Source organism: Scyliorhinus canicula, chromosome 1, assembly GCF_902713615.1.
Source record: "Scyliorhinus canicula chromosome 1, sScyCan1.1, whole genome shotgun sequence".
NCBI classification, from domain to species: domain Eukaryota; kingdom Metazoa; phylum Chordata; class Chondrichthyes; order Carcharhiniformes; family Scyliorhinidae; genus Scyliorhinus; species Scyliorhinus canicula.
The window spans coordinates 228,200,313-228,225,147 of NC_052146.1; the positions used below are offsets into that span (position 1 = coordinate 228,200,313).

The 24,835-nt window shown below is 47.1% G+C and overlaps 1 protein-coding gene across 7 annotated transcripts in view; it reads left to right on the forward strand.

Moving 5' to 3' along the window:
• pde10a (phosphodiesterase 10A) overlaps window positions 1-24,835 on the forward strand; it is a 628,597-nt gene that overhangs the window by 440,954 nt on the left and 162,808 nt on the right. For all 7 annotated transcript variants that reach the window (XM_038808728.1, XM_038808759.1, XM_038808768.1 and 4 more), the window contains 4 exons: window positions 33-167; window positions 4,443-4,598; window positions 5,254-5,304; window positions 8,013-8,071. In XM_038808728.1, the coding sequence (XP_038664656.1) occupies window positions 33-167; window positions 4,443-4,598; window positions 5,254-5,304; window positions 8,013-8,071 (401 nt within the window). The remainder of the gene's footprint in view (window positions 1-32; window positions 168-4,442; window positions 4,599-5,253; window positions 5,305-8,012; window positions 8,072-24,835) is intronic.

A 24,835-nucleotide genomic window follows, 5' to 3' on the forward strand; every position in this document is an offset into this window, starting at 1 on the left:
TAGGGTCTGATTTGTTCTGTTTTTTCCACCAGTCATTGTGCTTGTTTACACCACTGGGATTTAAGGATCAAAGACAGAGGCCAGTTTCTGCTGCACCATATGGCGTTGCTATAGCATCATATGTAGCTAAGTTTAAGAAAACGCTGGTAGTGCAAGATCTTGTTGAGGTAAGAATGAAAGTGACAAGATAGCAGTTCCATTTTATGCTTTACATTGATGTTCATTTGCATTTTGTGGTATTAGAAAAAAAATGTACTGCTAAAGGGAAAGGAATCTTCAGGGGAACACATTAATTTATTCTTCTACTACTATCTCATGGAGGAAGATCTGCACTCTGTGAATTTGGGCCCCTCACCCTGCTGAGCCACTGTGGAACAGTTCCTCAGACAAGTGTGATGATTAAGGTCTTCAGCTGACAAGGAAGGTGTATGCCCTGTGACAACCATGTTATATATGTCATTGCAACTGGAAAATACAAACTACTTCTAAGAATTTTATTATTATTTGTATTATAAAATGATTTTCATTCAAATCTTAGTTTTAATTATTTCAAAAAGGGAAATACCTGGATGTAACATAACATTTACCATTTGTTTCTTGTGTAAGACACTGGCACATCCCATTTATTTCCTTTTGTCAAATTTATCAACATGTATTCAATAATCTTCTTGCCTGGGCAGAGTTAGTTAAATTTACTGTTTCTTCAGGCTTTCAAATGCACATTGGATAAATGTACCATGTAGTACTTAGACCTGAGCCTTTTTAAACTGTCAGTTAAACTGTAACCTCAGAACCCCCTGCTGAGATAATTCTAGCTTTTGAAAATCAGCCAAGCATTTGTAATTATATAATAATAGCTCTTGGGGATATAGCAACCAAAAAACACTATTGAAACTGAATGACCAGACGGATTTTTAAAAAACTTACACCAGGTTACCTACGCCTGTCAATAACGCAGTCCAACAGTGGGGGGTTTTAAGCTCACTGTTTTTTTTCCATATTTAAAGACCGGGGAATTTAAAAAACCTCAAATCATGACACTGAAACATACCTTATCATCTCCTCAAGAGCATTAAAATCGATCCTATTAATCTGTAAATCCCACACTGCGGGTTCAAAATGGAATTTGTTCCAATTTATAAGTTCAAATGATCCTACTGAGTTTGAGTTTCACTCCTGTGTGATTCACACTCTGCCCCCATCTCCGTGTTGGAAAAATTGGATCTGTTGGAAATTGGGTAAGATTTCCACATCAGGGTTGTGCCCACCATTTTATAAGGCACTCCACAAAGCTCTGACCACAAGTCCAGCAAGGTTTTCTATACCCTGCTTAATTTGACAGCCTTCCAGCACTCTCACAATCCCTGGACTTGCACATTGATAATTATTAGTTGGAGGAGCGATCATGACACATAAGAAACTGTTGACTAGATGATGCTTTAACTATAGAAGGGGACAGTGTGTAAGATTGGGAAAGTGAGAAGTTGAAGCATAAGGATAAACTTACATTTTCTTCCCATTCTTTATTTTCCCCATGAAATTCAACTAAGAAGGGATGATTGCCAAATTTGCTGCTGACACAAAAATAGGTCGGGAAGTAAGTTGTGATGAGGACATAAGGAAGCGACAAAAAGATTTAGATAGGTTAACTGAGTGGGCAAAGATCTTGCACATAGAGTATGATGTGGGAAAATGTGAAATTGTCCATTTTGACAAGATGAATAAAAATTAAGCTTATTATGTAAATTATAAAAGCTCTGAGGTGCAGAGGGATCTGGATGTCCTAGTGCATGAATCACGAAAGTCTGCAGATACAGCAAATAATTAGGAAAGCTAATAGAATGTTATCATTTATTGTGAGGGAATTGAATACCAAAGTAGGGAGGTTGTGCTTCAGATATGCGGAGCACTGGTGAAACCACATTTGGAGTACTGTGTACAGTACTAGTCACCTTAAGGAAGGATGTAAATGTGATGGAAGCAGTTCAGAGAAGGTTTACCAGACTAATATCTGAAAGAGTGGTTGTCTTCTGAGAAAAGGTTGGATAGGCTGAGCATGTATCTGCTGGAGTCTAGAAGAGTTAGAGGTGACTTGATTGAAGCACTGATGGGTCTTGACAGGGTGGATGGGGAGAGAATGTTTCTTTTTGACAGAGGATTTAGAACTAGGGGGTCACTGTTTAAAAATAAGGGTTGTCCATTTGAAACAGAGATGAGGTGAAATATTTTCACTCAGAATGTGATGAGTCTTTGGAACTCCTCCTGAAAAGATAATGGAAGCAAAGTCTTTTAATATTTTTAATACCCACCCCCGGTCTCCCCCGAGTCAACTTCACCCTGTCTCTACTGAGTTAGCCTTCTGACTCACCCGAGTTAACCTCTAACCTCCTGGTCTCCCCAAATCAACCCCCCGGTGTCCCCCATGTCAACATCCAAGTTCCTTGAATTCCTTATAATTATTATAATGAGGTTCTCGACGTTAAACAGCAAGAAATGATGGAAACAGGGGACGATCACGGCATGCTGTCACGTTGACATAAAATGCGACTTTTGCCTTCTGCTGATACCTTCCCCTCCCGTCGTCAAACCCACTCGATGTGAACGTCAGCAAAATATCCCAGTCAAAGTATATTGTTTCTCTTAACAAAGCATGCTTGTGTGGCTAGAAATGGCACCTTATTGTAGGTGAATTGGTTGATGCTCATTGATTTTGCCATGTTTAAACTTGGAAATGAAACCAGGAGTCATGTGCCAGCTGTTAGTTAAGGATATTCTCATTTGAACATGGAATTGATGTTTGCAGTGCTTGTGAGGTTCAAGTCTTTTGGATGTTGCTGTTCAGCTATTGCATGGGGCCAGGTTCAAATAAGTGTTGTTGGTTCCACAATATGGATGATTAGGTTCTGTGTGATTTTCTGACAAAGCAATGGTTGTAGATTGTATCATAGAACATAGAGCATACAGTGCAGAAGGAGGCCATTCAGCCCAGCGAGTCTGCACCGACCCACTTAAGCCCTCACTTCCACACTATCCCCGTAACCCAATAACCCCTCTTAATCTATTTGGACACTAAGGGCAATTTATCATGGCCAATCCACCTAACCTGCACGTCTTTGGACTGTGGGAGGAAACTGGAGCACCCGGAGGAAACCCACGCAGACACGGGGAGAACGTGCAGACTCCACACAGACAATGACCTAGCGGCGAATTGAACCTGGGACCCTGGCACTGCGAAGCCACAGTGCCAGCCACTTATGCTACCGTGCTGCCCATTAATACTGAAACTTGAACTTTGAATACAAAAAACAGTAAATTATGCTAAACCTATATAAAACAGTTTGGCCCCACAGTGACAATGGTTCCCAATTCTAGCACCCAAAGGATGTGAGAGGAATGGTTAAAGTGGGTAGGGCAGGAGGTGGGTTGTGGTAATAAGGAGCTTGGAAACAAGGGGAGCAGTAGGGCCTGTGATTTATCTCCCTGGTCCTGCTCTCAATGACCTACTGAAGCGAGTTAAGATCCTTCACAATTAGCTAAGCACCCTCTTTTTAGTGTCATCTTACAATTGTGATACTGAGCCCTTTAACCATTAAGCCCAAGGGTCTAACCCTGACCTGGAAAGTACAACTGGCTAAATCCATCCAGCCCCAGAAACATCCATTAACCAGCCACTGTTTTGTGTTGTTAGTCAACTTCTAACCCTTTGAACCTTAGTTTTAGCACTGTTTCCTGTGCAACTTACTTTTGTAATATAGGACTACATAATTTGGGGGGGGAAATTATTTTTAAAATATAATAATTAATAATAATTAAATAAAATATAAAATAAAATTAAGAATGAAGTGCAGTAAGCTTTTATTGTTTTATTTCTGTGCCATATATAAAACACAAAATGCAATGTTTGTTAAATTTGAGGTGTTTGTAACTAATTTCAGGAAACAGCCAATGTACTGGAATAATATAAAATAAAATATCTGGACAAAACCTTTGCTTTTTTTTGAAGCATAAGCTTAATAAGAATTCACTGCTTAAAGCTTGAAAGATTATTAAAAGTGTTGCATGTGCGGGAAATGCATGAATAGCAGCCTGTTTTAATTGCCATTCTGAATATTACTAAAGGATCACACATTCTGTTTAGCTCACAGGGCTAATCGCTGGCTTTGAAAGCAGACCAAGGCAAGCCAGCAGCACGGTTCAATTCCCGTAACAGCCTCCCCGAACAGGCGCCGGAATGTGGCGACTAGGGGCTTTTCACAGTAACTTCATTTGAAGCCTACTCGTGACAATAAGCGATTTTCATTTCATTTCATTTTCATTCACTTGTTTATTTGGCAGATTGCAAAGAAACAGCAGTGACATTCTTGTGTTAGAGAAAAATAGTCAATGCCACCTTCTCGGGTTGTATCCATTGCACTCTCATGTTCTCATTTTCTTCCTTTTAGGATAATCGATTCCCCAAAGGAACGTTGGTGGACTCAACGCCTCCTATTCAATCTGTCCTCTGTTTACCAATAGTTACCACCAATAATGACTTGATAGGTGTTTTGGAGTTGCACCGACAACGCGGCAGAAATCCCTTCGACAGTGAACAGCAGCAGGTGGGTTTCTACTGAGCAGAAGTCTCATTACCTCTTGAGACTTGAACATAAGGCAAAGATTTAAGCTTTTAACAAATATTTCCATGGCATTCAACAGTCTTAAAATATGTAAGCATGGCTAATCCAGAAAACCAGCATGATTCCAAACTTTAATGATTTATTATACTTCCCGTAAACAGCTGATAACGCATGTAAACGAGATGGCCATGTTTGTGAGATAAAGGTTCAAGTAATACAGAGTGGAAGTTCTACCAATGGCTGAGTGGGTCAGTATGTGAATGAGCCATGTGTACCAGGTTTATCCTGTGTTAGTTTATATCAGCAAGACTGGAAAAAATCAACCTGGATTTCTGCTCCTGCTCAACATCCAAAGAAAATAGTGTATGTGCACAAAGGGTGAAATCAGGATTAGGCTTTGGCGTGTTCCCTATGATCAAATAACTTTCTGGTATTCATGGTCAAGGTCCACAAATGGCAAATGTCCAATTAGCCAGTTTCTGTGGGAATAGAAGGCTGCCTTGCTCATTGAGCCAAACCAAAACCAAAGTTGGTGCCTTTAGAGCAAGAGGGGCAAGATTTGGAGATGGTATTGGAAAAATTATCCTAGTTTATTCGGATCATATTTTAAACCCTTATTTTTCATTCTTTGTTCCAGATTGCCACTGCAAATTTAGCGTGGGCATTAGTGGCGATTCATCAAGTTCAGGTAGGATTCTAATATTTTCTGATTTTGTTTCCGATCTCCTGGCATATGCATGTGGTGGCAGCTTGGTTCTTTTTCACCTTCTGTGACTATGCACTGTCCTGCACCTTTCTCTATTGTGCCATCCGTGGCCACTTCCCATGTTTCCCCACAGCTATCAGTTTTCCAGATGTGAGAGTTAACTAAAGAGAAAGGTATGGTAGCAGATCACTGAAGAAAATGGAAAGAGAAAAGGAGACAGTAACAAAGAAAGAGTAATAACGGAGAAAGAGGAGAATTAACGGAGTCACAAAACAAAGTTACAAAGAAATACACAGGAATGTACCAGGGATAGCTAATAGAGATCAAGAGGAAGAACAACCAAAGAAAAGATCTTGTAAAGGAGTTAGGCAGCATGAGCCAGGAAAGTTCCCGACTACGCAAACTATCTCCATTAAGGAGGCCCTGCCCATCATATTTTCATTCTGAGGTAACGGGCAGGATGGAATTGGACCCACTGCATCTGGAAGCAGGCCAGTAATAGTATGGAAATAGCAAGGCAGGGAGGCTAGCAGGCCCACCTTGTTTAATGATATGTCAGTCCAGTTCTAATCATGACAGTCCGATTCTCACGTCCTCGCCCCTTACCCACCCACAAGCTCCTTTAATACTCCCAAGTCCCTTCAAGTCATTCTTGAGATGCTGTTAGCCATCAACAGCAATAGAATTGTATGTCCAACCTGTAACCCTATGGTCCAGCCTATCCCTTAGTCTACTTGAGCATCACGGCAAGGGATGAACCCTGATTCAATAAGGGGTGTGGAAAAACATGCCAAGTCCAGTGTCATTCAGAAATCTAGGTGGCAACGTGGTGAAACTACAGCACAGGATTACACGCATGCTAAGCAGTATGCTGTAGACAGAGCTAAACTACACTGTTTAACAGACCAGGTTAAAGCTCTTCAGCCCTGCCACATCTGGTCATAGACAAGTAACCTTAACCATCTTCCCTCAATATTTAATGGTTTTATCATTCCTGTCCTTGATCATCAACATCCTGGGATCACCTAGAAAGGAGCAGTTACATAAATGCTGTGTCACTTAGCGTGTCTCAGTCAGAGACTGGTTATTCTATGCGGAGTAGGTCATGCCCAATTCCTTAAAGCTATCCACGACCTCAAAGGCACAAACTAGGTAGGTGATTAAATGCATTCCAGCTGCTTAGATGGGTGAAGCTGGACCAAAACTTCAAGAAACTTGGTGATATCCAGAATAACGCAATCTGCTTCATTGTTGCCTCATTGCAGAATCATAGAGTATGGAAGGAGACCATTCAATCTATCGTACCTCTGCGGATCCTCTAAAGAGCTTGCAAAATAGTCTCACTCACAGGCTCGTTCTCCTTTTACCTACATTTGTTTTTCTAGTTAAAGTCCATGTCTAATTTAATTTTCTAAGTTACTATTCAATTAGCTTTCTCCACTTTTTCAAGTAATGTATTCCTTTTTTTTTCATTTTTTAAAATTTTGTGTACCCAATTATTTTTTCCAATTAAGGGGCAATTTTAGCGTCACTAATCCACCTACCTTGCACATCTTTAGGTTGTGGGGGTGAAACCCACGCAGACACGGGGAGAATGTGCAAACTTCACACGGACAGTGACCCAGAGCCGGGATTCCAACTCGGGTCCTCAGCGCCGTAGGCAGAAATGCTATCCATTGTGCCACCGCGCTGCCCAAGCAATGTATTCCTGATCATAACTCAATGGCGGGATTTTCAATTCCCGCTCGTGTCTGCTGGGTTTGGCGATGGGATTAGAAAATACTGCGAGAACTCAGTCGCGTTTTATGTTGGCATAAATACACAATGCATTTGTTCCCTACCCCTGCATCAGTGACTGGGTAAGTTTCCTGACATTGAATATTGGGAACATCATTTGAATATATTATATAATAATTATCTATTATATATATAATAACCTGTTTTATATATATATAATTATCAGCCCCCGCACCTGAATTATCCCTCCCCTGTCAGAAAATCCATTCACGTCGGGGTGACGACACAACGACGGGAATCACGACTGGTCTCCCAAAGCGTGCACCTGACGAGCAGATCTCCTAGGGGAGCTCAGGTGCAACACTCGGGGGGGGGGGGGGGGGGGGGGGGGGGGGGGGGAGTCATGCCTGGGCAGTGCCAGGGGCAGCATCCAAGCAGTGGCAGGTGTAGAGCTTTCAGGGTGAACTCCTTTATGTTCTCTGCGCTGGGGTGGCTATTAAAAATGACGCCCTGATCCTCGGCTGAGTAAGTTGCTGATGGGGCGGACGAATCAGAGGCTGCCCACCAGCGATACCTTGTGGGACCACCTCTTGAAGTTTTTTTTCAAATCCCCAGGCCATACAGCGGAGAATACCACCATTGCAGTTGGCTGCTTCAACGCCGCTTTTCCCATCCAACATCAGCCTTTTTCAGTTTCCAGGGAAACCTCGCCTGATGTGTCAAAATGTCTCCTTGTCTCTCCTCTAGTTCTTTTGCAAGTTACTTAAAATCTGTATCCTCTGGTTACTGGCCCACCTGCCAGTAGAAAATGTTTTTTCCTATTTATTCCCCCTATCAAAACCCTTCTTCCGCCAGCTTAAAAATCCACTCACGCACACACAGATGTACACACACTTGATTGAACTCATTGAGTCCTTTATAATATTGTCCTGATATGAAAATTCCTCTTTCAGATTTCCAGAGGTCTTGCCAGGCAGAGTGAAATGAATGATTTTCTGTTGGATGTGTCCAAGTAAGTGATTCGTATATTTTATGTGATAATTACATTGTTTAGGGTTATCATTTATGCAAATGTATTGTTACAATTCACTTAGAAATTGATAACTTTTACAAAGAGAGGCAGCACGGTAGCATGGTGGTTAGCATAAATGCTTCTCAGCTCCAGGGTCCCAGGTTCGATTCCCGGCTGGGTCACTGTCTGTGCGGAGTCTGCACGTCCTCCCCGTGTGTGCGTGGGTTTCCTCCAGGTGCTCCGGTTTCCTCCCACAGTCCAAAGATGTGCGGGTTAGGTGGATTGGCCATGCTAAATTGCCCGTAGTGTCCTAAAAAGTAAGGTTAAGGGGGGGTTGTTGGGTCACGGGTATAGGGTGGATACGTGGGTTTGAGTAGGGTGATCATTGCTCGGCACAACATCGAGGGCCGAAGGGCCTGTTCTGTGCTGTACTGTTCTATGGTCTATGAGATGCATTTTTCAGAGGAACAACAGAAATAACTGAAGGATGAGATTTCGCTTTTTAAAACTTTTATTATAACAAACAAACAAAAATCAACATAGATCATTAATTAATAGGCAACTAATGTACCAAACTAAAGAAAAAGCATTTTTACATTAACTAACTAATTCAATCGAGAAATGTCATGCAGTCCCTTTCACTGTGCACCACACTTCTGGCAAATGTGGAGCAATACGTATAAATTTACTCCCAACTCTTCAGCAAGCTCACTTCCCCCTGCCATGGCAGGTCAGAAATGTCAGCGTCTTTCAAAAGTCATTACTCTCAGCCTGAGTCCTCCAGATCTTCATAAAAAATCCACACCACCAATGGAAAAATTATGAACCACCCCCTATTGAAGTAGTGAAAGCTTTTCTCTGTCTATTGAAAAAAAATCCTTGCTTTGTTTTGTCTTTGAAACTCCCTTCTTCCCTATTTCTTTCTTTTTCTATTTTTTCTTATTCCAATTTTTCTCTTTCTCCCTCTTTCTTATTGGAATTCAAGTTATTTCTTTGCTGACTGCAGCTCAAGATGTTTCATATGCAATTGAACCCTAGCTGACTCAACTTGAGTACTATTGTGATCACCCTTTTCCTCTCCAACTGTACCAATACTTCAACAACCCCTGCCTTTTAAAAACCTACTTTCAAGTTGACCCCTAATTTCTCTGCCACTGCCTTCAAAGCAACTTTGTTAATTATTGCAAGGCACAAAAGTGCAGGTGTTCTCTCCCCCGAAATACCTAAGCATTGCAAGTGTTCATGATGATTTATCACAGAATTGAGCAAAAGTAAACAGGACATTTTCTCCCAGTTCCTCCATCTCCATCATTTCTTCCACAACAGCGCTACCGAGACATCGGGCGGGATTCTCGTCCCACCAGCCCCGTTTTCTGGCGCGGCGTGTCCCCGCTGGAAGTGGGATTCTCCATTCCCACAGCCGGCCAATGAGGTTTCCCATTGTAACCATCCCACAGCATCAGGAAACCCGTGGACATGGGTGTGCTGTCGGCGAAGCGGAGGATCCCGCCGATGGAAAATCCTGCAGTTTGTCTTTCCTCAAGCAAGGATTCTTCCCTACCATTGATAGGGCCTTCGACCATGTCTGCCACATTTCCCACACTCCACACTTTCCATAACCATAATAGGATTGTCCTCAAATTCCACCCACCCCACCAACCTCTGTATTCAATGACCATTTCTGCCACCTCCAGCACGTTACCACCACCAAATACATCCTGTGGGATTCTCCGTCAGCGGGATCCTCCGCTTCGCTGGCAGCGCACCCACACCCATGGGTTCCCAACGTTTGGGAGTGGTCAGAATGGGAAACCCCATTGGCAGGCTGTGGGGATGGAGAATCTTGTTGCCGGTGGGGGCGTGCCGTGCAAGAAAATAGGGCTGGCGGGACGAGAATCCCCCCCATTTTCTCTTTCTGCTTTCTGAAGGGACCATTCTTTCCGTGATAGTCTGGTCCATTCCTCAGTCACACCCACAGCACCTTTACATGCAAACATAGGGCATGTAACACCTTTCTTTTTAGCGCCTCTTTCCTCACTGTCCAAGGCCCCAAACATTCCTTCCACATGAAGCAGGGTTTTTAAGTGTACTTATTTCAATCTAGCATACGCTATTCGCCTCTCAAAATGTAATCCCTGCTACACTGGAGAGACCAAAACACAGCTTGGGGACAGCTTGGCAGGACATGTTCATTCAGTCCACAAACATGACCCCGCGCTTTTGATGGTCTGTCATCTTGATTCTCCATCTTGCCCTCATGCTGACATTTCCGTTCTTGGCTGACTATATAGCTCTAATGAGGCTCAATGTAAATCTCAGGAGCAGCATTTTCAACTTTTGATGAGGCACTTTATAGCCTTCTGAGCACAGCATTGAGTTCTGGATTGGACTGGTTTATTGTCACGTGTACCGAGGTACAGTGAAAAGTATTGTTTTGCGTGCAGCTCAAACAGATCATTCTGTACATGAAAAGAAAATACATAATGGAGCAAACAGAAAATACATAATGTAAATACATAGACACAGACATCGGGTGAAGATGTGTGAAGAGATCATATCAGTCCATAAGTCCATCAGTCCACGACAATGCTTGGGACCTTCTGGGGTCAGTATTGGAGGGCCCCACAAGACCTGTTGAGGTAGCGGAATCTCATCTTTACCAGGCTGATGCACCCACCACTCGATAACAGATCAGGTGGCACTGTGAGCCTCATTGTATCTGGCCTCCACAGAGGACTGTGGCTTCCGCACTGGCACCGCATCAGTCACGTGGGCCAGCACAGCAGGTTTGATTCCGGCCTCGGGTGACTGTGTGTAGTTTTCACATTCTCCCTGTGTTTACGTGGGTTCCTCCGGGTGCTCCGGTTTCCTCCACAGTCCAAAGATTTGCCGGTTAGATGGATTGTCCATACTAAATTGCCTCTTAGTGTCGAAAAGGTTGGGTGAGTTTAGGGAGATAGGATGGAGTTGTGCGCCCAGGTAAGGTGCTCTTTCAGAGGGTCGGTGCAGGCTTGATTGGGTTGAATGGCCTCCTTCTGCACTGTAGGGATGTTATGATTCTATGACCTGAGGGAATGAGCCCAATGAGCCATCCCTGAGCGTGGTGTGTCCCTCAAAGTTTCCAGGGCCCTGCGACTGGCCAAAGGTGTAGCTATCATACACGCTTACTGGAAAACAAGCACACACCTGCATGACATGCATCTGGTGGCCACCCACCAGCTGCACATTGAGGAAGTGGAATCCCTTCCAGTTTATGAAGGAGATTCCCTGGTGCCACAGTGCACGGAGAGCGACATGGGTGCAATCGAACGCCCCCTGCACCTGTGGCAGACCAGCTATGTTCCCAAAACCCACATCCCTCTTGTCCTGCTGAGCCTGGTCCAGGTAAAAATCTATGTAGTCTGGAGCCCTGGCAAAACGTGCATCAGTGATCGCAAAGATGGACCTATGGACCTATGGGTGGATGCCTGTGATATTCCACACATGGCACCCATGGAGCCCTGGAAGGACCCCATGGCACAGATGTTGAGGACTGCCATGTCCTTCCTGGTCACAGGATGTGGGTGTCCTCCTCCGCCACGTGGCGTCAAGTCCGCAAGGGCATGGCACAGGTGCCACATAATCAATCTCCCTCGTGAGGCAAAATCTTCAACGGCACATATTGCCCGACAGCTCCATGAAGGGCACACAAGTAAATAGCACGCAGTATTGACGGCCTCAGGATGTTACCTGAGGCCCTCCCCCCGATGCTCCGTCCCCGACCAGCCGAGTTCCAGTCGGCGTGGGCCTCTCATGCTATTTGTTGTCGGGATCTCGGCGTGACGGCTGCAGACTCCGTCCAGCACCGCCACAGTCGTGGGAGAGCCGATCCGCAGGCAGGGTGGACGTTGGCAGGGACTGGGGGCACTGTTGGGGGGTGGTCCAGGGGTCGCGAGCCTGGCCAATGGGGGCGCTATTTGGCAGGACGGGTCCACGCATAGCCGGCGCCATGTTGTACAGCACAGGCGCGGCAGATCATCGCCGTGCGCGACCACGGACGCGGCAATTCTCCGGTTGTATTGGCAGCTAGAGCCAGCTGCTCTACCCTACATGTCTGCTAGCCCCCAGCAAACGGAGGATCGGTGGCTGTTTTGCTCTGATTTTACGGTTATAAAACACCACCGTTCCCACACCAGCTCTCGACATAGCCCGGAAATCATATAATCTAGGCCCTCATTGCTGTTTTGCCTCAACATTTAAGTCTCCTGGATAACTACCGCAGAGGTTATGATCACCACCCTACTTTTGAAACTGTTTGAAAAGATAGACCTGAACAATGTCAAGACAGTGCAGAATCTCTGGCTGTATTTCTTTTCAAACTTCTCAGCTTGTCTTCCAGACACAAACTAAAACTGAGCCTCAACACCTTACTGCTTCAACTCCTGTGCCCTCCCATTAACTACTGCATCGCCTCACTAAACTGAACACAATGTTTCTAATTAACTACTTCACAGGGAATCCTCTTCCTATAAACAAAGTTCCATTAGCCCAAACTTTTACAATGCTTTGATTGCACTTCTGGCTCCCAAAAGGCCTAGCTGTGTTGCAAACGAGCGGCGAGATTTTCCAGTTCGCCAGCCGCGTTTCCCTGTACAGCGCGTCCCCGCCAGCAGCGGGATTCTCTGTTCCCACAGCCGGCAAATGGTGTTCCCTATTGTGGCCACCCCAATCCATCGAGAAACTTGCGGGTGTGGGTGCGCTGCCTGCAGACTAGAGGATCCCGCTGACGGAGAATTCTGCTGCAGGTGTTTTAAAAACACTACTGTAGCAGTCACACACACTAAGCCGGGCTTTTAACCCTCGCTGCACCAAATACCTATACTACAATACATCTGAAATTCCTGCATTCAGCACAAACAACACAGTCAGCAGATGTACACAGCACCAGAAGCCCACTTAGCAACACAGACAGCAGACTTTAGGACTACCCGCACCAGCCGCGATCCGCACCCCACCCTGCAAATGCAGCCTTATTCCCTCGATAGCTGAACCCCTCTTTCTCTCACACCCCCTGATACCCCCCCCCCCCCAAAATCACTGACCCCTCGCTCCAAAACGAGGCTCCAACCTCTTCCACTCTCTCGGGAGCTGGCCAATGAACTCTGTCCCCTTGGACACTCTAAGTGGAGAGAGTAATGCTCACCACCTTCCTCCCTCTCGGAGGCCAATGCACCTGGTTCCTGTTTTTAAAAAGCAGAAGTAATTTGCGTTGGCATGATGCCATGCCTGGTGGGTTTGAAGATTCAATGAGGGCTAAAGATGTGGCATTAATCATGCTAAATATATGGTAATTGATTCTAATTCATGCAAATCAGGTTTGCGCCCTCCTTCTTGCGAGGTTTAGTTGCCATGGTGGGATTTGCCTCCCTTGGCTAACGAGGCCGCTAAATCCCGGCCATAGGTCCTGAAGACACACATGACTCAAAACAGGTTGCAAGATAAGTCGTCATTTAAAGCAGTTTATTAAGAATTTAGATGTGATACATATGTTAAATAGACAGGAAAAATTCATAGTTGGTTAAACAGTCTTCAATTGGGCAAAAAGAATGGAAGAAAGCAGCATGATATTGTCAGTCTCTTCATCTCAATCATGTGGAGCTAATCAAAATATTCGGCCAAAGCCAACACTCTCAGCTGTGTGAAGTGACTTTTCTGTCTACCTGAAGGCCTGTGCCTAAAGGAGCGATGTGACCTGGAGAACATTTTCTTGAACACAATTGATTATGTTTTGTTTTTGTTACCCCTAAGCTTGGGACAGAGAGGGAAACCATTTTGTTAAGAAACCACAGTCCCAGTATTTATTTTAACACTATTCTTTAGTACTCTTCCATACAACTATATTACTAAAATTACCATTTTCAGGGGTCACGTGATGTGTGCATGGGAGTGGCTGCATTTTTGCGAGCTCCGGCTCTTTTAGTCTGTCTTTTCATTCTAGTCCACATTTCGTATTTGTCTTTCCTTGGTGTACGTAGCTTGTGCTATGTCCTGAGAAATGTTTGGCTGGTGTCTCTACAAGAAAGAGTTGATAAAATGCTTAAATCCTCGTTTGTTCATGGCAGCTGGAGTGAATGGGGTGAGTCACTGCTTTCAGTGGCGCAGTTGCTATTGAGCGGGCCGTGCTATGTGTAATGATGGATGATGGCTGCTAATGAAAATGTTGCTCTTATTATGGGTCAGGGCTTAAAAACTCCAAAGTGTATTATGAAGTTCACCTGACCTACAACCGTTATGTTGAATTTGGCTAGGATGAGCACAAATGCCTTCACTGCAAGTGTGATTCATCAGACTTCCTGGACACTTTGATCAAAACAAGATTTATTCTAAGAATGTAGTTATATATATATATATATATATATATATAAAACACAGCAAGAATTTTTATCAATTACAAACATAAAGACACCACACAGCTACAGTAATCTAATGAATTCCCCGTTAGCTGTTCCAATTCAATAACAAAATCCAATTCAATAAAACCCCTTTTCAAGGGCGTGGCCCAGCACACTGTATTCACACTTGAATGGGACTTGTTCTTTTCCTGAAATTCTGATCCAGGTCCAACCAGCAGATTCAAACTCCTTCTAGAAAGCAACTATATCAGTAAAGTTACCAAGGCAGTTTGCCACACCCAATGTGCTTTTTACTGGTACAGCTTTTAAAATGAAAACCAGAGAAAAAACTTCTTTCTCCTGCTTTTCCAAAGCAGTCAAAACCCCCTCTCACCTCACAGCCACAGCCCAATGTGCTGCAAGTCACATGATAAGAGACAAAACCTTTCTTAAAGGGACACACACATGACATTCTGGCTGAAAATCTCAACTCAGTTCAGGTTATCAGGGCTCAATTCGAAGAGTTGCGGGTTACTCCTGTGGAGGCAATGGAAGAGCACAAGAAGGTTCAATGAAGGAGACAGACCACTGTCCCTGATGAGAGCCCACCGCTGCAATTTCAAGATCCTACTGCATGGCCTCTCGTCCATCCTGACAGATTCGGGAGAGAGAGAGGATGACCAGGAGGAGCACACTACTGAGCCCGGTCTGAGATGCGAGGTGGTGGGAAAATCCCCAAGTGGGTTAGAGAAGCGGGTGTCATGTTTTGGGGATCTTGATTTGGAATTCAGCGTATTGTATCAGATTTGATGGGAGCTCAATATATCCTGTCTTCGAGGTCTGGGGTCAGTTTGGCCTGCTAATCACTGGTTTTCCCCCCACCCCTCCCCATCCCCCTCTCCACCCTGTTGGGTATCCAGGCTGTAGACCGCCGGGGTTTTGGAGTGACAGCATGGTGGAAGTATTGGTGTCTCATGAGCAGCACGGTAGCATTGTGGATAGCACAATGGCTTCACAGCTCCAGGGTCCCAGGTTCGATTCCGGCTTGGGTCACTGTCTGTGCGGAGTCTGCACATCCTCCTCGTGTGGGCGTGGGTTTCCTCCGGGTGCTCCGGTTTCCTCCCACAGTCCAAAGATGTGCAGGTTAGGTGGATTGGCCATGATAAATTGCCCTTAATGTCCAAAATTGCCCTTAGTGTTGGGTGGGGTTACTGGGATATTGGGATAGGGTGGAGGTGTTGAACTTGGGTAGGGTGCTCTTTCCAAGAGCCGGTGCAGACTCAATGGGCCAAATGGCCTCCTTCTGCATTGTAAATTCTATGATCTATGATCATGCGTCAATCGCTGGAATCTTTGAAAGGTCCTGAGGAGTGGTCATTGATCCTGTTTTATCCTTGGCCTTGGCTTTCTTCGTGCAACCGCGATGAAGTCTTTATCCTGGGGATTGTCGTGAAACTCAGTCGTTATCCTGGACATTGCTCCCTGTTCATCACGTTGTTATTGGCTTGATGTTGTCTTTGTCTTTCCATCCAAAGACATATGTAATATGGGTGTGATGGTCTGTACCGTTGGTTATCCTGATTTAGGCTTGAAACTTTGCTCAATTCCCACATTCAACATTCATGTTATATTGAGACGAATGTTAAATGTGGGATTTGTGCACAGTTTCAATCCTAAATATCCTATGTCTTAAAATGCCTGATAATCCTTGTGGTGGAAGGAGAGGGGTGTTCCATGTTGTCTCCTTCCTGTCTCATTTAGTGGGAAGAAGAACAGAGCCGGAGTGGGGAGAGGAGTCGAAGGTTGGGGTTGGTTGGGTTTGTTTCCCTTCACTGTGACTGAGGATCGCACCACCCCTCCCCACCCCCTTCCCGTCCTCATGCCCGTGCCCATTCTGGGGCGGACTGGGTTCTGTTTAACGCTTTCTTTGGGTCAATCTGTCTTTTCTCCTAGTAAGGGTCTCTCTCTTTGACGGTTTTCGATACTTTTGGAACTGATAAAGTGTCTGCCCCGTTTTTGGAGAACGTGTTTATCCTTTCTCTTCTCATGTGTCGACGTTTGCTCAACAAGTTAGTGGTTTTGGTTCATTGCCGATACCCTGTCATCCTTGCATTTAGTTCTGATAGTTCTATTTATTTCTTCTTTTTCTGAGAGGTCTTGAAAGTGGTTCTTCCACTGTGTCGCAGAGTTGCTTGAGGTGAAGTTTTGCCTTGGCGTATGTTTAAGATAGTTAGGTCTCAGTGTTCTGGCTGACAAGGAATCGTTCCACCTTGAGCGCTTGTTTCATCCCCTTGGGGGAGGTGTTATCTACTTGCTAGTCAGGTGGCTTATTCCCTTTTGGTTGATGGGCACCTCATGTGTGCTGTGGACCAGGGTTCCGGTGGGGTTAGCTCTGGTAGCTTCGGTCTTTACTTTTGTATTCTTTTTCTGTGGGAGACCCTGGGTCTGAGAATGATTTGGACCCGTCACTGCTGGTCCTCTCTTCATAATTTTGTAGTCATATGATTATTGTCTCTTCCATCCTGGGCCTGGATGGGGGTTGGATTGCATTGTGGGGAACGGTAAATTCCCGCTTAATGCTGAGGTACTCGTCAATTTGCTTTTGTTCTCTTTTGTAGTGATGGGTATGATGTACTTCCTATTGTTGACTGTATTGCATCCTACGCTGATTACTTTTTTGTTTTCCATTTGCAATGGTGCGACATTTGTAAAAATGTAAAAATCCAATTCAAATATATATTTTTTAAGTGACCATTTTCTTATAGCTCCCATTTTCTTAACTATTTTTATTAGCCTGTGTTTATTGGTGCTGCAACACTAAGGAGAGCATTTCCTGCACATACGCAGATGCAGTGTTAGCAGCAGACTGTTTAAAGGAAGAGATGCTTTTAATTGCAACTCTACTTTTCGATTAATTATACATTTCTTTGCTCGCTGATGTCTTAAGCTGTCCCCTTTATAACAAAAGCAGTTCATGAAAAAAATGCAACGACTCCGAGATCAACCATTTTAACAGTCAACTTCATATAACAGCAAAAATAGATTTTTTTTCCCCCAGCAACGAATTAGTTTAGGTAACAGCCAGTCTTGAAAACCAAAACTATATGCTCTTAATTGTGGAGTTTTTAATTTTGGGAAAATTGAAGGTCAGATAATTGAAATGCTAGGCTTTAGAGATTGCCAGAAGAAATAGCAGACCTATGTTTATTAATACGGTCAGGATAGAACAGATAGAGCTATAAAACAGCTAACGAAATGGAGATGCGGGGCGTGATCTACCGGCCACATCGCACCGGGCCAGAGAATGAGCTAGCCAGTTAGATAGTGGGAGAAGCCAAAATCGGAACCATGACAGGCGCCAATTGGTTTCCGATCTAACTGGTCCGTTCCACTTGGCGACATCAGGATCCCACCATGGCATGGAGAGAAACCAATCTCCATCCTACTAATGGGAAGGTCCCCTATCAGACTGCCTCCCATGATCTAACCACCTCCCCAGCGAGTGGTCACACGGGTGCTGTTTAGTACACCTAATTAAAACATGAAGCTGGGAGAGGAGCTGCTGTGGGGATCCGAGGAGGTGAGTAGCCATCTTGGAAATCGGCCACTGCCCCAGTGTGCGGCGGGGGAAGGAGAGCCACGGGGTGGGGACAGGCTGGATCGGTAGGGGGGGGGGGGGGGGGTGGTATATGGGGGGAGGCCTCCATCAATGGGGGTTGCCCCTGGGCTAGAGAGGATGGGTGGCCCATCGACTGCGGGTCCAGCATGCTACCCCCCCAGGATAGTGTAGACCCACAACGGGGGCAGCTCCAGCTGCTGCCTGTCCGTCCCACCGAACACCCCCCAGCTGACACGTATGCCACCTTGAGCTCACCAGGCAGTCCAGGGCCACTCTTCATTAACAGGAAGGGGTACCACTCCCTGAACATCCAGTTTGTGTGTGACTACCACATGACAATCATGCATGTGTGTGCACCCCTCCCAGGGCGTGTGCACGACAGCTACATCCTAGGGCAGTGGGAGATCCCCGGCGTCTTCGAGGGATACCCGAGGGTGACCGGTTGGCTCTTGTGGGATAAGGGGTACCTACTTCGGACTTGGCTGATGAAGCCTGTACAGAGGTTGGTGCCCGATGTCGAGACCAAATACAATGAGGCCCATATGGCATTGAGCAGTGCATCAGACTGCTCAAAATGTGGTTCCAATGCCTCGACCTCTCTGGTGGTGCACTGCCGGAGGGTCACCTGCTTTGTGGTGGTCTGCTGTGCCCTCCACAACCTGGCACAGCAGCGGAGGAGGACGGACATGCGGCCACCTCTGAGGAAGAGGACAAGGAGGATCCGGACCTGGAAGCACTGGAGGACGAACTCATGGAGGAACCGCGCGACCACCTGGAGGATGGCAGACAGGCAATGACGGCGAGGATCCAGCATGCCCAGAGGACCAGGGAGGCCCTCATCCTTGCCTGCTTCACATAGGACGTAGCTTTGTCAGTCACCTTTCCTCTTCCCACACCGCCCTCCTACCCTGTTAACTCCCTGCCCCCACCCCGCAGCATCATCCTGTTCCACCCTCACAGGGTCTGTATAACATCACTCCAGAGTGATGGGCCTCTCCTGGCACTGTCAGCGGGTCGATATACAAGGCAGGAGGGTGATGATAACCTGCTGTGACCTAAGCTCTGATGCTTCTCAATCTTTGTCATAGCCTGATTCCTGTCTGCTGAATCCGCGCTCACATCCGAGACCTGCATATGGTTTGCCTTGGGGGAAGGAGGGTGGTAGGGAGCCTGAGGGAGGGTGGAGAGTAAATGGGGAATGGGGGTGCAGACCAGCTTGTAGTGCGGAATAACGTGACAGAGGCTTCACGTCTCCAGTTCAACGTATGTTTAATGGTGTACAAGTACAATAGTGACCCCAACTGTCCCTAGCTACCAATGGTGCCAACCCCCGCCCCCAACTCCCTCCCCCACCACCACCACCACCACCAGTCCCCTCTCAGTGAACATTAATCTTCATAGCCCTCCGAGCTCTACAGCTACGTCTAGATGCTTCCCCAGGATGTACATCAGAGGTGGAAGCAGCCTGCTGCCTATTCCCGTACCAGCCTCCCCGGACAGGCGCCGGAATGTGGCGACTAGGGGCTTTTCACAGTAACTTCATTGAAGCCTACTCATGACAATAAGTGATTTTCATTTCATTTCATGTCCTGTGGCCTTTGCCGCCTTTGGTAGGCATCCTCTGGAGGGCTTGGTGACAGAGGGCCCCTGTTGACTTGCCGGTGGCACATGCCTGCCGTGCCATTCTGTTCTGCACGCTGACTCTGAGACGCTCAGGGGGCAGACTCGGGAGGGCTTTTGACCTCCATTGTTTCCCTGTAGGGGGGCTCCAGGTCGGTCTCCAGCGCTCCCCCCTCCCAATCGGTGCCCGCTGGGCCATAGGGATCAACTTGAGACAGAGGGGTAGTTGGATTGGGCTCCATCTGCCGCAGGGTCATCTGGCTCTTCCAGCCCAGGCGGCTCTCCAATGTCCATGCCATGGTGTCGCTGCCCTCAACAATGCTCCTCTGTGTGCAGGCCGTGCTCTGCAGTGCCTCGCCAATGTCCACCTATGTCTGGGACACAGTCCTCAGCGACCGGGACATGCCCAGGAGCGCCTCAGCGCCGCCTACCTGAGATTAGGACATGCCCCGCAGCACCTCGGCAACGCCCACTTGGGGCTGGGACATGCTCTGCAGCGCCTCGGAAAAGTCCAGCTGCGTCTGGGACATGTCCCCCAGTGACTTGGTCATGCTGCTGAGGAATTCAGCCATGGCCGACATTGACTGAGCTATGTCTTGGACACCACCATTCATGCTGCTGACGTCATGCTCCAGGGTTTCCACTGTGGTTGACAGCCTAGCAGTGTTGGCCTTGGTGCCACGCATTGCCAGCGCTATCTCCTGTGCCATTGGACTCCTCCAATAGGCTATGGACCGCTAGAGTGTCGCTGACATCCCCCTCTGAATCTCTCGGCTGCACCGTATCGATTGCAATAGCTCTGAGATGGCCTCGTCCAGAGGCTCGACATCTGACTGAGACTCAGCCGGGTCCTGGGATCCAGCAGATCCCTGACTGCTGCCTCCACTGGACGTTCCTGCCTCCACCTGATATGCATCTGCAACTTGTGTGATGCTCACCAGATTGTACCCCAGAAGCCTGTAAACTAACATTACCTGTGGAGGTGTGTGCCTCGGCGCTGCTGGAGGGTGGGATTGATGGCCTTGACGTGATGATGGTGGTACCTCGGACTAACTTCTCCTGCAGGGACACAGAGAGGTCATTGTGAACCTCACACTTCATGCATCAGGACAGGCATGACGGGGGCAGGGAGGGCACCTTTGCTGGTCATGGGTGGGGTTTCCTGGTGGATGCCAGGGAGTGCTCGGTCATATGGTGGTGGTATTGTGCTGGGGTGCTGGGAAGTAGGCGTGGGGTCGTTGGGGGGCCCACGGGGTTAGTAGGCGAGACCAGTGGCAGGGGACCGATGCCAGCTCACCCATGCTGCTCGGTGGAGGTTGGGTACTGGGTGGAGGTCCTTCTTGTCACACTCCAGGTCAGTATCTCTGAATCGTGGAGCTGGTCTGTGCGGTGGCATGGCTGCTCCCCCTCTTTAGTGGGGTGCTGTCATGAATGTGGCCCGAACGAATCAACTGGCGACACAGTCATTTGCGGCGTGACGAACCAGGGGCTCCATTAAGTGGCCTAATTAACGTTGGATACCAGTGACGCTCACATCGGGTCGGTTGTCGGGAAACTCTCGGCATTTCCTGCTCGCTAAAACACTGAGAACGAATTCCATTAGCTCGCACCTGCAATCTCTGTAAACCTGACAAGAAGGAGTCCAGAGAGATATTTTTGTTTTGGGGATTAGATCTAAATTAGTTAAAGAGCACTCAGTGAACTGGACAGGTTGTAAAACCCATTTGCTTCATCAGATCAAAAACAATGGGCGGAATTTTACCAAAAAATGACACAGGTGGAATTTACTAACAATGGCAGAGTGCTGGATCAGGTGAGAAAAGCAGTGTGAAGCTCTGTCCAATTTCAAAGTGCTGGAGCCCTTACCCTGGCGGAAAGGAGGAGGTCATACAGTCATCGTGGTCTACAGCACTGCAAAGGCCCTCAGCCCACCGCACCTGCGTAGGTCAAAAACAACCACCTAACTATTCTAATCCCGTTTCCTAGCACTTGGCCCATAGCCATATATGCCTTGGCATTGCAAGTGCACATCTAAATACTTCTTAAATATTATGAGGGACTTTGCCTCCACCCCCCCCCCCCCCCCCTTCAGGTTTTCTAGACACCCACCGCCCTTGGGTGAAAAGGCTTTTGCTCACATCCCCTCTAAACCTCCTGCCCCTTTCTTTAAATCTATTCCCCTTCACCAAAGGGGAAAAATTTCTTCTTGTCTACTTTATCGATGCCCCTCATAATTTTATTCATTTCAATCATGTCCCCTCCTCAGTCTCCTCTGCTCCAAGAAAAACAACCCATTTTATCCAATCTCATTGCTAAAACTCTCCAGCCCAGGCAACATCATAGAATTTACAGTGCAGAAGGAGGCCATTCGGCCCATTGAGTCTGCACCGGCTCCTGGAAAGAGCACCCTACCCAAGGTTAACACCTCCACCCTATCCCCATAACCCAGTAACGCCACCCAACACTAGGGGCAGTTTTGGAGACTAAGGACAATTTATCATGGCCAATCCACCTAACCTGCACATCTTTGGACTGTGGGAGGAAACCGGAGCACCCGGAGGAAACCCACGCACACACAGGGAGGATGTGCAGACTCCACACAGACAGTGACCCAAGCCGGAATCGAACCTGGGACCCTGGAGCTGTGAAGCGATTGTGCTATCCACAATGCTACCGTGCTGCCCTGGTAAATAACATCCTGGTAAATCTGCACCTTTTCAAGTGCTATCACATCCCTTCAGTAATATGGATTCTCGTGTGTCCAGTCCATCTCTCGTGTGTCCAATCTATTGATTCCATCTACACCTCCCGCTGCCTGGGGAAAGCGGGCAGCATAATCAAAGACCCCTCCCACCCGGCTTATTCACTCGTCCTACTTCTTCCATCGGGCAGGAGATACAAAAGTCTGAGAACACGCACGAACAGACTCAAAAACAGCTTCTTCCCCACTATCACCAGACTCCTAAACGGCCCTCTTATGGACTAACCTCATTAACACTACACCCTTGTATGCTTCACCCGATGCCGGTGTTATGTAGTTACATTGTGTACCTTATTATTTATTTTCTTTTATTTCCTTTTCTTTTCATATACTTAATGATCTGTTGAGCTGCTCGCAGAAAAATACTTTTCACTGTACCTTGGTACACGTGACAATAAACAAAATCCATCCAACTGCACGTAATACTCTGTGGCCTAACCAAAGTTTTATACAGTTCCTGCGTAACCTCCATGCTCTTAAATTCTATGCCTTGGCTAATAAAGACAGGTATACCGTATGCCTTCTTAACCACTGTATCCACCTCCTCTGCTACCTTAAGGGACCGGTGCACATGCACATCAAGGTCCTTCTGATCCTCGATGCTTCCCAGGGTCTTGCCATTTATCATGTATTCCCTTGCCTTGTTTGAGCTGCCTAAGTGCATCACCTCACACTTATCCAGATTGAATTCCATTTGCCAGTGACCAGCCCGTCTGTATCCTCTGGAAATCTAAGACTATCCTCCTCACTATATACCACCCCATAAATTTTCGTATCATCCGTGAACATCCTGATTAACCCTCCAACATTCATATCTAAATCATTTCTTAAAACCGTGAACAGCAAAGGCCCTGACCATGATCCCTGCGGGACGCCACTGGACACAGGCTTCCAGTCAGAAAAATACCCCTCGACCATCAGCCTCTTCTTCCTGCCACTCAGCCAATTCTGGATCCAATTTGCCAAATTTCCTTGGATCCCATGGGCTCTGACCTTCACTATCAGTCTCCCATCTTGGACCTTATCAAACGCCTTGCTGAAGTCCAAATAGACAACATCAAATGCATTTCCCTCACCTACACACCCGGCCACCTCTTCTAAAAATTCAATCAAGTTGGTCAGACATGACTGGCCCTTAACAAAATCATGCTGACTTGATTAATCCCTGCCTCTCCAAATGCAGATTAATTCTGTCTCTCGGAATTGCTTCCAATAATTTCTCCACCACTGAGGTTAGACTGACTGGCATGAAGTTTCCTGGTTTATCCCTTCCTCCCTTCTTGAATAATGGCACCACACTGGCTACACTCCAGTCCTCCGGCACCTCTCCTGTGATCGTCATCTTCTTGCAGCATTGAACCCTGGTCCTCTTGTGGAAGGTTCTGGCAGTGACCACTGCTGCCACCGTCTCCAAGGCGGGGTTCATGATCTTGCTGGAGGGTCTCCTACCAGCCTGAGCGTAGATTGTTCTTCTCTCCTCCACTGCATCCAACATTCTGGTGAGGAAATCGAGGAGCTGGCTCCCTCGTTGCTATCTTCCTGGCTTGAATGAGAGCAAATGCTGCAGCACCATTTAAATGCAATGCTCCTTGACTAAAGTGCTCAGATGACACCCGGTCCGGGCGAATCAGATGCTTTTTGTGTTTTTCACATGGGGAAAAATTTTAGTGCCTAAAAATTGTGGCCCAGATTGCGCCAGCAGGGCCAATGGGATTCACACCGTCTTTGACACTGAAAGTGACACGTAGCCATATTTTGGGAAAATTACACCCTTTAAATGTTAACGGTCCTTAACCAATGATAACAAAACCAGCATGCCAAGAATGTGGGCCACCAGATAGATTAGTTGGTTGGCATAATCAGTGAATCGAGACATGGGCCGGGATTCTCCCCTACCTGGCGGGGCGGGAGGTCCCGGCGTGATGGAGTGGCATGAACCACTCCGGCGTCGGGCCGCCCCAAAGGTGCTGAAGTCTCCACACCTTTAGGGACCAAGCCCTAACATTGAGGGGCTAGGCCCACGCCGGAGTGGTTGGCGCTCTGTCGGCTGGCGTTTCCGGTCTTTGGCGCCACGCCAGCTGGGGCCGAAAGGACTTCGCCGGCCAGTGGAAGCCGCGCATGCGCCGGAGCGTCAGCGGCTGCTGCCGTCAACGCCGCGCATGCGCAGGGGAGGGGGTCACTTCCGCCTCTGGTGAAGACTATGGCGAAGGCGGAAGGAAAAGAGTGCCCCCACGGCACAGGCCCGCCCGCTGATCGGTGGGCCCCGATCGCGGGCCAGGCCACCGTGCGGGCACCCCCGGGGCCAGATCCCCCCACGCCCCCCCCCCCCCAGGACCCCGGATCCCGTCCGCGCCGCCTGCCCCCGTCGGTAAGGTAGGTGGTTTGAGCCATGC